At 39.2% G+C, this 17,179-nt stretch overlaps 1 protein-coding gene across 7 annotated transcripts in view; it reads right to left on the bottom strand.

The window, feature by feature from the left end:
- The window catches only part of SHC3 (SHC adaptor protein 3), a 75,929-nt gene that overhangs the window by 16,909 nt on the left and 41,841 nt on the right, over nucleotides 1-17,179 (bottom strand). For all 7 annotated transcript variants that reach the window (XM_032095967.1, XM_032095963.1, XM_032095965.1 and 4 more), the window contains 4 exons: nucleotides 12,217-12,280; nucleotides 9,432-9,551; nucleotides 6,266-6,319; nucleotides 2,065-2,116 (listed from right to left, as the gene is read on the bottom strand). In XM_032095967.1, coding sequence (XP_031951858.1) covers nucleotides 2,065-2,116; nucleotides 6,266-6,319; nucleotides 9,432-9,551; nucleotides 12,217-12,280 — 290 coding nt within the window. The remainder of the gene's footprint in view (nucleotides 1-2,064; nucleotides 2,117-6,265; nucleotides 6,320-9,431; nucleotides 9,552-12,216; nucleotides 12,281-17,179) is intronic.

Genomic DNA, 17,179 nt, shown 5'->3' with positions numbered 1-17,179 from the left:
TGTGAATGTTACAGCAGAAAATAGACAGCCTTTAGCTTGCTAGACCCAGAATGCAAAGCACAAAGACAGCTTCTCCATCCTTGGGAAGAAATGAGTCTAATATGCAAGCTATACTACAGCACTGGCAGTGGGGTAGCGTCAGTAATAGCAGTCAATTTTTGCTAGATACAGATGTAAAGATAAATTCCCTTTTATGGTAATTTGCAAACAACACAAAGAATGACAGAATGGCAAATGGTGGTGAAAGATGACAATTCAGGTCCCTTGGTAAATTAGACCCTTTAAAAAAAATGTGTTTTAATACAGGTGCCATACAAAGTCACCGATCTGCAAACCACTGATGTATATACACACGAGTGGGGAAACCACGCATGGGAAAGCCGTAATGCAGAAGGCTTAAAGATCATAGCGTGAAGGAATTTCACATGAGGTAACAGTGCTTCACTGCAGCAAAGAGGGCTTAGGAGGAACCAGCTGACGATGAGGACAAAAGCAAGGAAGGTGCATTCTCTGCTATACTGGCAGCCCCTGTTATGCAGATATCATATACCTTTCTAAAACAGCTGCAGAAAAATGAAGAAAGGAGGTACAGAAATTATCTGAAAGATGGAGGATGTGCACTGCAGCTGGAATGCTGCAGAGTTCAATCTGTCAATCTTATATAATCTCAAATAAAGAAAACTAAGAAGTTACTTGACCTAAATACACCAAAGGAAGACAACGATATCAGGTGCTCAGATGACTCCCCAGTCTAGGATAGCCTAGCTCAACAAGGAGCAGTCACAGGAAGCTAGAGATAAACATATTCAGTGTAAGATGGAAGGAACATAGTGCAGGAAGAACATAGTACAAAAGGAATATAGTATATAAAATCCACTCACACAGGGACAGAAAACGGAGCACAGGGCTCCTCCAAACCCTACAGAGCAAATATCTGGTGTACAATGCTAGTCCCTAGTCAATGGACCGAGATCTCTCAGAACAACTAAATCAGTCTTGGATTTAGCAAAAGGGTACTGCTAAAGCAGGTGGGGTGGAGAGCAGCTCTGTACCATGCAGCCTGTAGTATGACACTGGAACTTCTCTGACAGGGGACACATCAGGTTGTAATATAACAAGCATTACAAAGAGCTGGACTATTCCCTACCTCCCATTCCCCATAAATTTTCTAGGTATTTCACTGATATTCAGCATATTAGTATGCTTAGTGCAGGTATTATTTATGAACTAATATCCTCAAGCCTGGACATTTCTGCACATGGACATAGCAGATTCTTCAGGTATCATTAAAGATGACTACATATAGAAGCTATTGAGTTAGTTGTGCCAATGGTAAGGTGGGCAGCTGAGGGTCTGCACGATTGGCATTTTGGAGTTAAAAGTGTTTGAATTCTCCAGAAATCCTGTTGGAAGTACTTAATGTCATTTTTTTGGAGCTCATCTGTTCTTGTCTATGATCTATGAATAGTACACTACAAAATACTGTGCATTAAGACCTAGTGAACACAATCAACCAGCAGGTCCCTGTCCCTGACTGATAGCTACTAAAGCAATACAACCTTGAAGAAAACTTCATCGAAAAAGAGAATTATGGCAAGCTGGCTCAAAAGCTAGCTATTTGATAAAGAATCTGATTCTGCCAGGAAGAGTTAGGCATGTACTGAGAAGACCTAGCAGATTCAGCTGCCTCATCAAATGACTTAATCAGAGGGCTGCTTAGCTCTTGCACAGTGATTGGGTGTAGGTAAGACTCGGCTGTTGCCTAGTAGCTCACACAGCCAAGTAAGGCAAGTGTTTGATTTAAGAGATGAAGAGAACCAAACTCATATTTGAGTATGAACGAGCAGCAAATATGAACTATTCCAAGCCCGAGAAACAAACTGCTGCTTCTTATTGCTGCACAATATTTCCATGACTCTGTCAAAGGCAATCCTTAGATTGTGCTACATTTATGTTTTTTGGGGTGGAGGGTGGGGGAGGTGGGGGGTGGAATCTGACCTAAACCATGAATAATTTGTGTTTCTCAAAGGAAAAACAGACTTCAAATAGATATTTCTAACTTACCTCTACGATTAACAGGATCCTTAGCTACATATGCAATATAGTCTGAAGTATCCTGTCAAAAAATTAAGATATCTACAATGAATGCAAAAAAATATTTTCACTGGTTACAGCAAAAGATCACAGTCCAGAGTAAGTACAGTCCTGTGGGCAGAGCCCCAAATGACATATTTTGCCCTACAGTTGCATACTACTTTAACCTCATATAAATGTTTATGGGTTTTGGTACTGATTGCACCACTTTACCTTTTAGAGAATGTGATCTAATCCAGCAGAATTTTAAAATCTCTTCTGTCAATTAAACAAACTCAACAGGATTTGGCTCAGGCCTCATTTAGGAGGGAGTAGAATTACAAGTCCTTATCTTCAAACTACCCAGAGATTTCGGTTCATAACATGAATAATCATCTGGTTCTGTAGCAGAAAGAGTGGGAGTAACAGTGCTGCTCCCAGAAATACTGAGCAATGGCATTTATTCATGTGTGACAAGCAGGTGTTTACTTTACTGACAGCAGTGCCATATGGCACAGAGGTGCTCAGCCCCTGCTTGGCTCTGACAAGCAGTATCCCAGGACACCCTCCGCCAGCCCTTAGGCTGCTTCCTGCCACACCTGTTGCCACACGCCTGGTGGATTTTCTGGCAAAAGCACATAGACATCTTCTTGGGGGATTTTTTTGCTTCCTCTCCTGCCGCCCTTATGCTCCTGTGCACAAGTGGTGCAGACTTCTATCATTATGCAGATGAAACAGAAAGGCCTGTGTTTCTGGGAAATACTCAGGCCTGCTGATAAATCTGAAAAATGCCATATTGCCTTGATGGAATCAGGAAGACCTGGTTAGATCTGGTATTTCCTGACATGCCTGGCTAGTCAGGTACAACTAAACACAAGGATATACAGGATACACTACAGCTGGCTGTGTAAATCTACCCAACGCCTTTTCAGGGGACTGACCCAAGACCTTTCCCAATTATGCCAAGATCTAATGTCATAACGAACATCACTCTTCAGTTAAAAGATAGACTTCTTCAGCACAGTTTTTTCTAGCGCAAGCACACACCACCACCACCCACCCAAAACAAGTCACTGTACCAAATGTCTGTACCATTTCCTTCCTAAGGAGAGAGCAAGGGAAATGACGAAGCACAGTCTTGGTTCTGGTGACAGATGTGTAACCATATCATTTAATGCATTGTTGGAAGGCACTCAGACACAGCAGCAGTGAGGTTGGTCTGTTAAAAAAGCATTGCCCTACCATTTTGTCTAGTAATTTCTCACACATCGTGTGGCACAGTGTCTGGGCAGTGACTACAGTGGAAGAAAGGATTCATATCAACAAGCAAGGGGAAAACAAAAGTGACTATGTCTATAGTAGCAAATAATACAGAGCCCTTGTCTCTCTGTGCTGTTTTCTCACAGCATGCCCTGAAACTCTCTGAGGGACCAGCACACGCTTAGCATCAACCCCAAGAGACCACTATGAGGGAAGAGAGGGAATGTGTTGGTGCAAATTGCACTGTGTTATTTATTTCAGGGCTAGAAAGACTAGAAAATGGGCCACAGATCAATTCATTTACTACTTCAGGCATAGTTAATGGATACATTTATGCCTGAGTAAATCATAGATCTATCTCATAGCTAGCGTGGGTGTGACAGTCTGAGACCACCTACTCCTTATTTCGTCCAAAGCTCTGCGATTGAAGCTGACTATAACAAACCATGAAGCACCTAAGGTGGGCACTTTTCACCATGGCTCAGTTAGAAGACCCCCATCCAAAGACTATACAGGGATTGGCTGATGCAGCAAAGTGATACTTGACATTCAAGGACTGAAAACAAGCATGAATAAACTATAATTTTCAACCTAAAGACATTGCATTGTGGTGTTAAAATTTGGAGGTATGGCTGAAGCTGAAAAACTACTGCCTTCAGGGACCTCTGAGAGACCTGCCTTATTAGACTTTATGAGATCCTCTGTCCCAGAATTTCTGCAGATATCTTCAAAAACACATGCCTTGTCTGGCAGCCTGGAAACAGCCACCTGAAATTACTATGGAGCAAAATTGCTTAGTGTATCATAAGGAGGGGCTGAAGAGAGCTAAAGTGGATTGAGAACACAGTCTTGGAAGTGAGCTAAAAATGCTTCTGAAATGATGTATAGAAGGATTTGGTACGTAGATTTTTAAGCTGTTCTCCAAACCTATGGAACAATTCTCCAGGGGTTATATTTTGAATAATACAATTAATGGTAATGGAGTGTGAGGAAGGTTATAAAGCTAATTGCTCTCACAAATGGGAGGCAAATATCCAGAGCGGGAAGGTTGATGGGGTAGAGAAGTGAGAGCAGTCTCACTTCCTAATAAACCAAACTCCAAAATTACTTCAAAACAAGGGAATCACTTACTGAAGAAGCATGGGCACAGATAAAATTTTCTAGGTCAATATGGCCTTTCTCCAACCAGTTTAAAACACATATAAGGAGATAAACTTATGGTCTGGAGCCCAGCTGTGGCTGGGAGACACAGTTTGCTGGTGGCAGTCCTCCACCAAGTGGAAATCACTTGAAAGTTATGAAAGTTATGAAAGTTATATCCAGGAGGCCCTCTGATGAGTAAATAAAGCTGTAACCTAAATCACATCCTTGCATTTTATCATCTTCTATGTGCACCCAGGACAAAGAACTACCTGCTTTATGCACAAGCTTTTGATTTAAAGTTGGTCCTTACTAGACCACGGAGATAAGCTGGTAGAACAACATTAGATCCTCATAAATACCTTCTTCCTCCCAACTCCAGAATGAATTCATGCAGTAGTCTAATTGGGGACACAAACTTAAAATTTCACTGTATCTTGTAGGCTCCCTTGCACCATGCAATTTTATTTCTCTGGTAGCACACTGACTCAGTAGCGAGATTTTTCTCTCTCTAAAACATTTGGAAGATCTTGTTTACTCCAAATCCAGAACTCCACTGCTGTTCCTCTCCTCTTTCCTGGTAAATCATTTCATCAGTGGGCAGTGTGAAATGGTGTTTCCAGGACTTAGCATTTGGGATGGCAGATGGGCAGCAAAGAATCTTCTTATGGAGGCAGGGAACTGTGCTAATCACTCCTCTGCCCACTTCAGGAATTGTTCATTTACAGCATCCATTGCAATCTGTTGTATTTCAAAGCTGCTGTTGATCCATTTTTTGTTCCCCAAATTATTGTGATATTGTGTCCTTTTCCCTTCTGTAATCGTACTGAGCTCAGCAAAGCTATACTAAGACTGAAATTCATCTTTATGTTTTCTGACAATAGCAAAATGAACAGAGAAAGCACCAAGCATCTTCACCTTAACAGAGTTGAACTGAGAGGCACAAAGCAGGCTAGAAATTGCCTTACCTCTAGAACATGACTGATACATGACAGATAATCATATGACGAAGAAAAAGGTACTCATTCAATTAATCTAAGTTTAAAAGCTTTCAAACCTCTAGGGTAAGAGGTGAGCACTGTCACTAATTTATAATTTTCCCCTTGCTTCCTGAGTGACAAATACATTTTAAGCCCATTTATTAATATACCTTTGGATGAACAGCTTATAAAAATAAGGAAAAGCACAATAAGCAGGAATCTGCCCTTTGATCTAAATGAATCAAATTTGTAGGTGTATCTAAAAGCTTTGCAAAACAAGAGAGGAAGATCTGTGCTTTTCCTGAAAGCCTGTCTTCAAGCTGCATGAGAGCATCAAATATACCTGCAGGCAGAATTTAGCACAGTCTTCTCAATGCACACTTACGCTTGAGAAGAAGAAAAATAAAAAAACAAGCATGCATTACTATAAATATTATAAATATAACTGCAACATATTCTATTACTGTAAAAAGTGCAAGATGAGAAACAGTCAGGATAAAAATCCATACAATGCCCATATGACTATACTACATTACTCTGAAAAAGGAAGCCCTGCTTACCAGTTATTATGTGAATGCTTATAGTCCCTTGATCCTTTTTGTTTCAGTCATTCAAAGGGGAGGATCTATGAACGCTTGTCAGGCGCTCCCCTCAAAGAGTACTTGATGGCAACAATCAAGAAAAATTTATGAAAGAAGAAACAGGAGCTACTGTGGTTATATTTTTCTGTTAGTAAGATATGCACTAAATTTTATCACACAGTCCTCATAAAGCAGTATCTATGTGGGAGAAGGCTTTAGAGAAATGCTTACCGGATCACCTCCAGACGCAAAGGAGATGGATTGCATATGGTGATTTGCTATGATCTGTATGGATCAAAAAAAGAATAAGTGAGTCAGATCCTTTTCTTACAGTTTGCAATTTTGATTTCTTTTTTTGCTTGTATGCTGGTGAAAATCCAAAATCAAGATCAAAATTACCTACAAGGACTTAAAAGAGTAGAATGATAATATAAACAAACTTTAGGATGAATGTATCTATTCTGCTGTTTTTAAAAATGTACCAGGACACTGTAAAATTGCTAAACATGCTCAGAACTCCAGTAAATCAAACAGACCTGTCAGGGAGTATCTTTGGAGAAATTCTAATCTGCTAAAACTCACTTTCTTTATTACAGATAATGATAAATGAAACAAAAGGTCCTATTCATCAAACCATTTTTCTGCTGATGCCACTCTGGTGAAATCAATGAAACCATGCCAACCTGTACACCAGCTAAGGCTCCTAACATTGCATCCAACATCTACTGTCATTTTATGTTTCAAACATCAACATGTTTGCAATATACAAACAGAATTGTGAATCTAGCTGCAGTGTAGCATTGTGGACAAATTCACAGGCACACTCCAGGGCATTTGAAATTCAAATTGCTTATGTACAATTTGAACTAATACAATATTTCTCTGGGAAGAGACAAATTGTCCTGAACCTCTAATAAAAGCAGAACATCTCTGCTATTCTGAGAATTAACTTACGGAATTTTTTAATAATGAAATCATGTAACAACCAAGAAAGAAAATATCATTTGAAAGAAACTTTCATTTGATATTTGAGTCACAAAAGCCATGCCAAGGAATTAATCTGGGTTGGGACAGGCCCCTGTTTAGTGCCTATGGAGAGGGAACCATATACAAAAAACCATTATGGAAAAAACAATATAGGCTAGAAAGATATTCTCTGGGCTGTTTCCTCTAATCTGCTTCTTAAAGACCTGAACTATCAACTACCATCCTTGTAAAGAAAAAAGCCTGACAGGACTTTCTCTGTATCTTGCTGCTTTGCTAAGTCAGAGAGAGCTGATTACTATTTGTAGTGTTTCTTTTGTATAAAGAGCCCTTCATTTCCAAAAGCCCTGCTTGTCCCACAACAGCCTCTGAAGATGTGGTTAGTTTTTAAGTGTTCACTGGTGAATTAGTGTTCTGTTACTCATCAGTGACAATTTCCTTCTGTTTTTCCCATAAAGATAAAGTAACAGTAGAGTATATGCAATATAGAATACATACAGCATGTAGAATAGCCTAACAATAGAACTGATGTTCTATTTCATATTACCACTGTCTTGACTTATGCAAATAACCCAATCTTTTACTTCAGCATCATATAAAAGACAAATTATTTCAGATTGTCACTAAACTAATTTTTTCCAAATTTTAAGAAAGCTGAAAAGTGCTTGAAACCATTATTTCAAGTCAGGGTTTTTATTGTTTTAACTCCACAGCTTATTTGGTTTAGCTTAGTTTGAGGTAGGGGTATTCCCCACCTCACTTCTGCCAATACCAAAATACTGAAAAGAGACACAGCAAATTACCAATGCCTTGCATTGCTCAAAATAAAATAATTCGCTAATTTTGGCGTATAGTTCAGAAACCTTTCAATCTATGCCAACTTGCATTTTAAAGAAATAAACAAAACAAAATCGTCTACCACTCATCCCTGCTTAATATGTTCACAAAACTGTTCTGCAGCGGTACGTGCAGTTACTTTCCTTCTACCACACGGGCCAACAACACTGTCTTTTCTTCCAGATCTGCTGGGAAAAAGAGGCTAATAAAAGTTTGCAGCCATCTTCCTGCTGGGGGCCTCAAAGGGCAAAGCTGCTGGGCCGTGCTCATCTGCAAATCAAATCCTCGGCATAAACAAGAAACAGGGGCGGCCACAGCCAGACTAGGGAGCACTGAGAAACCAGACATTTCCCAGGCCTGCAGCACCCAGAAGAATCTGCCTCAAAAAGAATGATATGAGAGAAAGATCAACAGTTTTGTCAACTCAGAGAAAAGGCAAAACATGTGGGGGATGACTCTTCTCTGGAATAAATCAGTTTAACTACATTTCTGCCCTAGCATTGGTTGACTACAAGGTGACTTTCAGGATTTGGCACTTTCCTAGTAGACCTAATTAACATCAAGTGCTTATGTTTCTGATGGGGGGTAACTGTCCTTATGAAAAGCACTGCTGTGTATATTCCATAGTAAAGCTACAAACTACTGCAGCCCGTCATAGCACTCCTCCCACAGTCTCAGTGCTCACTGTAGAAGATTTCTAAATAAGGATAAGATAAGGATAAATAAGGATAATGTTTTCTAAATAAGGATAAGAATGAAGATATACAAATGAAAACATAGTAATAAACAGCAAGCTTTTTCTTAGTATATATATCTTTTCTTGTTTCTTAACCCTGAGGCTCCAAAGGACAATAGGAATTTTACTTTTTCCTCTCTGGCTGTATCTGGGCAGAAAGTTGCGTGCCCCAACGCAGTATGTGGTTCACAGCAAATAGCACAGCAGTGACTACGCATGTCTGTCTGCTTCCTCTTTATATATACTCTGAGCAAGGATTTTTCTCGTCTCATACATCATTCACAAACCACTGCAGTGATTCCCCAAAGTCTGTCTATACCTTCAACACAGAGAAGAAGAAATGAGTTACTTTAAAAATGCTGCCCTGTCTCTCTAAAAGACTGGCCTTTCACTGCACTGCAAAATCCCTGAGGCTGTATTTTTAGCCGTGCCTCAGGAATAGTTTGCCCTTTAAGACTCCAAATGGGAAGAAAACAACAAAATTGGGAATGTACATTCAGTATTTTAGTTTTTACTCCAAGCACATCTCTTTTACCACTCTGAAAGTTCGTAATCTTATTCAGTAAGAACTCCCATGACCAGAAAATGGTATTTTACATCATAGGTCTTTTAAGAGCAAAACCAATCTACCTGAAACATGGCATGAAGAAAATAATTCATCAAAGTTGTTTTGATTAGTGAATTTATCTGACTTCCACTCTGATTTATATTTTGGGTTCATTCATTTTATGATATTATTGAGGAATAATGACTTTGAGCAACTATTTGGCAGACAGCAAATAATTGTGCAGCAGGCTGTTCATCAAAAGCCTCACAAATTAATACAGAAGTTACACTCACCTGTTTTGTATCTGGATTCATTAGATTTAAGCTGCTGGTGGAGATATTCAACATTATGCTCATTCCTGCAAACTGAAGATTGCTCTTTCCCAAGATGCTAGAAAGGACTTTGCTTGGTGGCTGTGAGGAGGGGGGGAAAAAGCAGATTTTTGTTCTCTGGTTTTTTTTAATGACCTTCATTGTATGCAGGGTTAGTGGTGATCTTAAAGGCTTCTCAAAAGTTTATCACTTTTCAAAGATCATTTAATTGCAACAGCTGTTTTCCTCTGGAAATTATTTCTCTCTCTATTTATACTACTACTAACTACTACTACTACTACAATAATAATAATAATGTAGTAGTAGTAGTAGTAGTAGTAGTAGTAGTGATACTAGCCAAGCAGTTATTCATCTACCCTTGACCAAAAATATAGGGGTTTTGTGAGACAGCAAGGTCTCGTCTTCACCAAGGGACCAAATAAGCTGCCTAAGATGAATGCCTTCAGTCAATATCTTAAAATGACAATGCTCTTATTCTGTAAAAATAGCTTCAACTCTCAAAAAGAAATCTGTTGTTTGCTTTGCATCTACCAACTGTTCTACCCCCTTGCCACATGGAAAGTGGGACTGTAGTGATACTGGGATGCTCACAAAATGGGATATGGAGTGTTATGTACTAGATGACCTCTAAAGGTCCCTTCCAACCCAAACCATTCTGTGACTTTGCTTGCAGACTTAACAGTAGATAAAAGCCAGATATAGATGAAATAAAACCTCTGTATGCTGGGGTACAACATGCATTAAAGATTCTCAGAGAATAAGTCTAAGAACGTAATACAGGGAATGTAATAATATTGATAAGTTTTGTAGGCATTTCACCATCTTTTAGGAGGTTTTTTGCAATAGATGTTATGCTGTCAAAGCAAAATTCACAAACTTCTCTCCTTTGACAACTATGGGGAGCCACATAGCTGCATGAGAGCAGCCTCATTCAAGTAACCACAGCCTGTAAAAAATCAGACTGCCCAGCAGTAACAGACCAAGTCCTTCCACTTGCTCTACTTTCACTGATGAATATTTATACTGGTCATTAGGACATAAAAGCAAATCTGTGACTGGAGGCAGTGTTCTTCTGCCACTATATTTGCATTTGTCCTAAGCTGCCTGCAAGCTTACATAGTTTTGTTCGTAGCAGGATGGACACACCTGAGCTTCTGTAGTCCTGAAATTTTACATACTTTCAATTTTAGTTTCTTTTCCTTCTGATTAACTCATTAAAAATACACTACCTACATACTGCTCCTGTGTAACCTGTGCTGCACTATTTCAACCATGTCATGTTACAGAGCTAGTCCTTCATTAACTTTGCAATAAAAAAAACTCTTTTGAATATTCTTGTATCTCTTCTTTCCTTAATCCGTCATGATTCCCAGGTCATGCCTAAGGATCACCTATCCACAGTGTGGGTAAAGTGTGAAAACTTGGCCTCAGGAAGTACATGTCACCTTAACCAAATTCATATGCCACTACTGGCAGAAACATGATGAATATACATACCAGAGACATGTCTTTCACATTTATCTGAAGTTCTGTTGCTATGTCTTTTCAATAACTGATAAGCAACATTACTTGTAAAACCTGTAATGCAGCACGGTGTGTCACTAGGCACTTGGAACTCTGTTTAACTTATTTTTCCAACTATATTTTGTGTCATTTTGCTATCCAAGAAGAAAGATACTTTCGTCTTTACTTTCTGATTTAAAATGAAAAGCCAGAGAACCAAGAAAAGCCAATGAGATAAATTTGGTGGTGGTGAAACCGTAACCTTAATTTCTGAGTCAATTTCCCATGGCACCGTGACACACGTTGTCACATATGATTGATTTTACCAGGGGATGATTCTCCATTGCAAACAAGCGGCATTTCATCCCATCCCTTTTTGCTGAGATTCTGCCTAGATGGTGGAGCAGCTGGGGAGGCAGGCAGACCTTTCCCTTCACCTGCCCATTCTCCTCCCATGCCTAAGAACACACACGAGGCCTATAATTAACTACTTTCTATGCTTCTTCCCTTAGAGACAGCATTACATCCCAGCTTTGCCAGCAGGCCTCTGGAAGAGACTCTTGAGAGCCATCAGTGCCGGAGCTGAGCCAAGGCTTCCTTCTCTCCCTGTCTGAAGCCTCTAACTCCCAGCACACAAACAAAAATAAAAGCATGGTAACAAAATGTCAGGTACACAGTGGACTCACCATCAGCGCTGGGCACTGAGCACCAGCCACAGGTATTTACGGAAAGAACACAGGGAACAAAGGATCACCTCATATGCTATTTCCATTTCCAGAAATCAGTGATTACCAAACTCATTAAATGTCATCAGTAGATTTATGCTTCAATAACAAATCTAGTCACTCTCAAAACTATATATGTTTTGGGCTTCTGTGGTATCTTCCAGCACCTATTTTCATAATTTAGTTATGCATTTTACGAAAAGGCATCCCATTTTTGTTTTAACTCTTCCACCTCCAATCTACAAAAGAAATAAAATAAAAGGAGGAGGTTTCTACGGAAGGAGCATAAAGGCACAGCCTTCATCCTGGATGTATTTATACTTCCAGATGCCAAGAAAAGCAGATCCTGACCAAAAGGGCAAGCAACAATATACAGTGGGTGAAAACAGCCAATACTTTAAATGATTAATCATCTGCAATTCTCAAAGCTGCCTTAAAGTCACCTGCCTGCTGTGCCTGGTCTCCACTGTGCTGAACACAGAAAATACAGTCAACTGCACTACAAGAGAGAAAAATACCTTTCGTTTCTTGAAGGCTCTTTTGGCACCAGGCATGGCTTCACAAACACGACTGATTGCTTCCCTGAAGAGACAGAAAAAAGCTTTATGGCAAAAGAATGTGTGGGTTTCTTCATTACTCTTGAAATACACTGGAAAGAACAACTTCGACTGTATTTCTGTTCACAAGTGAGGACAGCTAGCAGGTCAGTTAGCTTTGTTCTAAAAAAGAAAATGTTTCCTCACACTATTAAAAAGACCTTTTCTCACTGTAAATTAGCATATTGCTCTTAATACCATCCTTCAAGTCTCACTTTTGTACACTGCTTAACATCTTCTTTTTGAAAAAAATGTTTATTTTAATAAGAGAGTTAGAAATCATAATTTTTCTTACTACTATACTATGCACTTTTCCAGTGAGAGCAAAACCACCAGGCTTTAGATAGTATCAGAACCCAAAATATTCCTGGTAATATGTCCATTCTATACAGTACATGAGATGTACAACATTTTAATTGATACTAGTTCAATACAATCTGAGTAATTTATTAGTGGCCTTATGTTTACATTATAAAGAAAATTAATGCCATCAACTTTTTGCTTCAATTTTTTAATATTGCTTCATTTTTTCCCATCACACTCAGGTTGACTGAAAGAAATGTATGTCCAAAACTGATCTGAATCCATACCCTTTCATAGAAGAGTAACTGCACACCAAAAAACTCTTGAAATCATACTGCTTCAAACAAATCTTATAGTTCCTTTCAGTATTTAGCAACTTATTATCTGAATAGTCAGCCTGGTCAGTGTTTAGAATTTGCTGCTGTACACACAGACCTTGTTCTGACCACCAGGTACAAGGCTTTAATAGGCTTGTCCCCCTGATACTGCAAGAGAGAATAGCTTCACAGGAATGAGCAAAGGTGACTCCAAACCTTATTTAACTATTTTTAATATGTATTGAGACTAACAACACATTATATTTAGAGCCAAAACCATGAAAATAACACATATTTTATGCAAAAACCCCCTCCAAAACCGCAAACCAAACCAACCAACCAAAAAAAACCCAACCCAAACTAGAAAACAACAGAATGGGAGACAATGAACTACAAGCTAAAGAATAGTCAAAATAATCAAAACCTTGAAACATCATCTGGATAAAGACATAAATGATTTTAACTTTGTGCCATATGCAGTGTATTTCAACTATGCACAGGATCAACAGGTGAGTCAGGAGAACAATGTCATACACTTATAGCAGCATTCAATTCATAACGACTCAGCAAGCGCTACAGATTGTATCAGGTGGCAATCAGTAATTGCTATATCATTATGCCTTGTGAGCTTTTAGCTAGGATCCAATCCAAAGTTTGAATCACCTGAAAGAATCACATTTTATTGGTTTGGGGAAGTGGGTGTTTGTGGGAATGGAACATGCCTTGAAGCAGGTTTACAGTCCTGCCATTCTGAAGAAGTGTGAGATTTATAGCAAGAGATGCTATAAAGATGCATCTCTTGCTATAAATGGTTAAAAAATCTTTTTTAAGATGGTTAAAAAATCTTTCAAGCACATTATCTTCCTTAGGTCTAGAGGAGAGGTTGATTGTTCCATAACTTGTCTTATTCCCCCAACTACATCTGTTTATCTAATAAAATTGCCTCTCACTACAAATCCTGCCTTACATATGCACTCAGGCCATTATAGCTACAACTGCACCCCATTTCATGGTTCAGTGCTTGTACTTAGTTCCCACCTTTACCACAATTTCTTTTTACTCCAAACAAGCATTTTAAAGTAATTGCTAGATTTTCTTACAAAGCAAGTAAAAAGCAGTTGGTTTAAAAGAACAGGTCTGATGAATTTAGAAATAAAGCACAGCAAGCATCACACAGCGATCACCATGATACTGAGACATAGGTCACTCCTGAAAATGTAATCAGGGGAAAGTAAATAGTATACCTCTCAATAGAAAAATTCACCATAAATGCTTGTCTTTGACTCAAGAAAAACAAACAGACATCATCTTTTACAGAGTCAGCCTCCCTGGCTAATGAGCTAAAACTTGTTGTTTCCCAGCTCTTTCTTCTGCTGAAGCAAACCATTTGGAGGTAATGGAATGGGAAGTCCAGGCCAGTGGCAGTCTCCAGCCCACTTCAGTCTTTCAGACCCATGCCTCTTGCTTCACCAGATATGTCTTCGTTTCCCAGGCATTTTGACTGCAAGTTGCTCTCAGAGAGACATCACCAACACTTGTCTCATCTTTGTCTCTTCCAGTGCTCCAACTGGTGCATTGAGATACCTTGCAGGTTTTGCGTCTCACAGGAAAGACTTGGATTTCAGAGATATATTCTTGAGACATAAATTAGTCTATAACTTCCTTTCTCTTCCTATTTGCCCCCATCATCTTCTCTCTCTAGTGGCAGCATGGAACTTATAGAAAGACAAGGGGATTTCCAGGCCACTGCACCCAAGAAAAAATGTGTGCAATCTTGTGATTTTTCTAGTGCAGGGTTGGGTTTTGTAGCAGTTTTGCTACTAGCTCTTCTATCTGCCAGCTCCTGACAAACAGACATTAAGTGTGTTACTCAATAGATCCATCTGACTCAAGGACCTTGTTGATCAAAACTACCACTTGAGCATATGTGAGGAAACACACTAGCTGAAAAGGCTGAAGGCCAGGGCAAGACTTGGCAAGGCAGCCTTGACTACTCCTTGCACGCCCTGTCTTGGTAGAGCAGAGAAAGCACTGAGAGTGGAAAAGCTGGGCTACACATCCTCTCACTCAGTAAAAAAGCACTATACAATTTCCAGCTACCTGTCTTCCTTTTGGTAAAATATCTCAGTTTTACAGAACTCAGTGTTCCCAAAGGCTGTGGGAAGACTGGGACCCTTTGGGTTTTGAAACTCTGTGAATACTAAATGTATTCAAGCAACTGCAGAGTTAAAGTTAACAATGCTTTTAGTGAAAATGCTGGGAACTTCAGAAAACATATTCATAGAGCAATTCTGTGTAATCAAGGTCAGAGTGTCCTGGCAGCAACTCTTCGCATGCCTGAAACAGAAGGCACAGTACTTTTCCTGTGTGGGAGTGAAGGAGTCTAAAAGCAGTATTTGAAAAAATAATAAAAAAAAAAAAGGACGACTGAACATCTGTCACTGCACTGATACGCATTTTATCCAAAGGCCACCAAGATGATTAGAGGGATGGAGCACCTTTCCTACGAGGATGGGCTGAGAGAATTGGGATTGTTCAGCCTTGAGAAGTGAAGGCTTTAAGGTGAACTAATGTGGCCTTGCAGTACCTGAAGGGAGCCTACAACAAAGATGGAGAGAGATTTTTACAAGGGCATTTAGTGGTAAGACAAGGAGGAATGGCTTCAAACTGAAAGGGTAGGTTTAGACAAGATGTTAGGAAGAAATTTTCCACTGTGAGGGAGGTGAGGCACTGGAACAGGTTTCCCAAGGAAACTGTGGGTGCCCCATCTCTGGAAGTGTTCAAGGCCAGGTTGGATGGGACTCTGAGCAACCTGGTCCAGCGAAAGGTATCCCTGCCCTTGGCAGGGGGATTGGAACTCAATGGTCTTTAAAGTCCCTTCCAACCCAAACCATTCTATGATTCTATAATAGTTTCCAGATCACTCTGTTCAGAATACTCCAGATCATTTTGGGGGTGAGGTTGTGCACAGATAGCCTGGTGATGTGGAAAGACTGGCCTAAAGATTTTTTCCCAGCTTGCATTGCCAGGTAGCACAAGGCAGATGTAACCTTTTTTTTTTTTGCAGCAAACCAAATTTGCAAATGTCTAAGCAGCACAAACACCTGAGTCACAAATCAAGCCCAGGAACAGGTATTGCTGGTAGGCTGCCATCACCTGACTTGTGCAAAGAAACACTCGCCTCAGTAAGGCAAAAATAAAAGTTCTGTATATATCTGCATGGCTAAATATTGTGCAGTTTGGTAAAGTTGGATGCGACTACATTTGGTTCCTTTCCAATATGAAAATTATTTGACACAGACACATATTACACCTTTCTAAGCTACATCCTGCTTCATTAGCTAGGCTCAGACGAAAATCAGTATAGAGTTATGCCGATCTCTTGTAAAATTAGTTACTGTGCTGTCTGCAGTAGGGACCACATGCTGAGTTCCAAATCTGTCCAAGAGTATTTTCTGCTTTGCAGATGGCCATACTGTGGAGTCATTTTCTTGGCACAAAACATGTTGCATATTTTGAATATAATTTCAGCATTCAAGTGTATTCAGTAAAAAAATCACCAATATTCATTTTCTGAGACTGACCAACCCTTTTTTAAAGTGGTTTGACATCTGAGACAGAAAAAGGGGCATTTTATATTGCCATTTAGTTCCATTAAAAAGGCTAATGCCCTGGTGTCATTCATAGCTTTAGTGATATTTTATTCTGTTATACAAAGTATAACAGGAAGCTCAAATGTGCTCCTCTAGGAAACATCATCACATGAAAATACTCTCCATTTTTTGATTGTGATGTTTTATTGTTCCTGTTCTTAATTAATAGGATTTAATTAATTAAACCCCAGAATTGCAGAACTCTTGTTTCAGGGAAATAACAGATACATACAAAACCCACAGATTTTCTCAACATGTTTGGAAAAAGTAAAGCCATCTCAAATAATGAGGTGAGAAAATGTGACTACTTTTTGTCTGAAATGCTTTGTGTAACAATATTTAAAACCTACTAATACTCTTTTGTTAAGATATTCTACTGTCCTGTAGTTCCCAAGTTTATATTTCCTCACCTCAAAAGCTTAGGACTACACAGGTTGAAAAACAGACATCAAAAGAAAGACTTTCTTAATGGAAGAATTGTTCAGAAGGCTCACAGTTATTTCTTAACATTACTAAGTTCCTGTCAATTTTAGTAACTTTTAATCATTACCAAGTATTGTACCAGTATTTGCTGAGGAGAAACAAAGTCTGTACTAAATATAAAAATAACTT

This window comes from Corvus moneduloides, chromosome Z (assembly GCF_009650955.1).
Source record: "Corvus moneduloides isolate bCorMon1 chromosome Z, bCorMon1.pri, whole genome shotgun sequence".
In the NCBI taxonomy this organism is placed as follows: domain Eukaryota; kingdom Metazoa; phylum Chordata; class Aves; order Passeriformes; family Corvidae; genus Corvus; species Corvus moneduloides.
The sequence above is the reverse complement of the archived record's forward strand: the minus strand, read 5'-3'. Positions and strand labels throughout refer to the sequence as shown.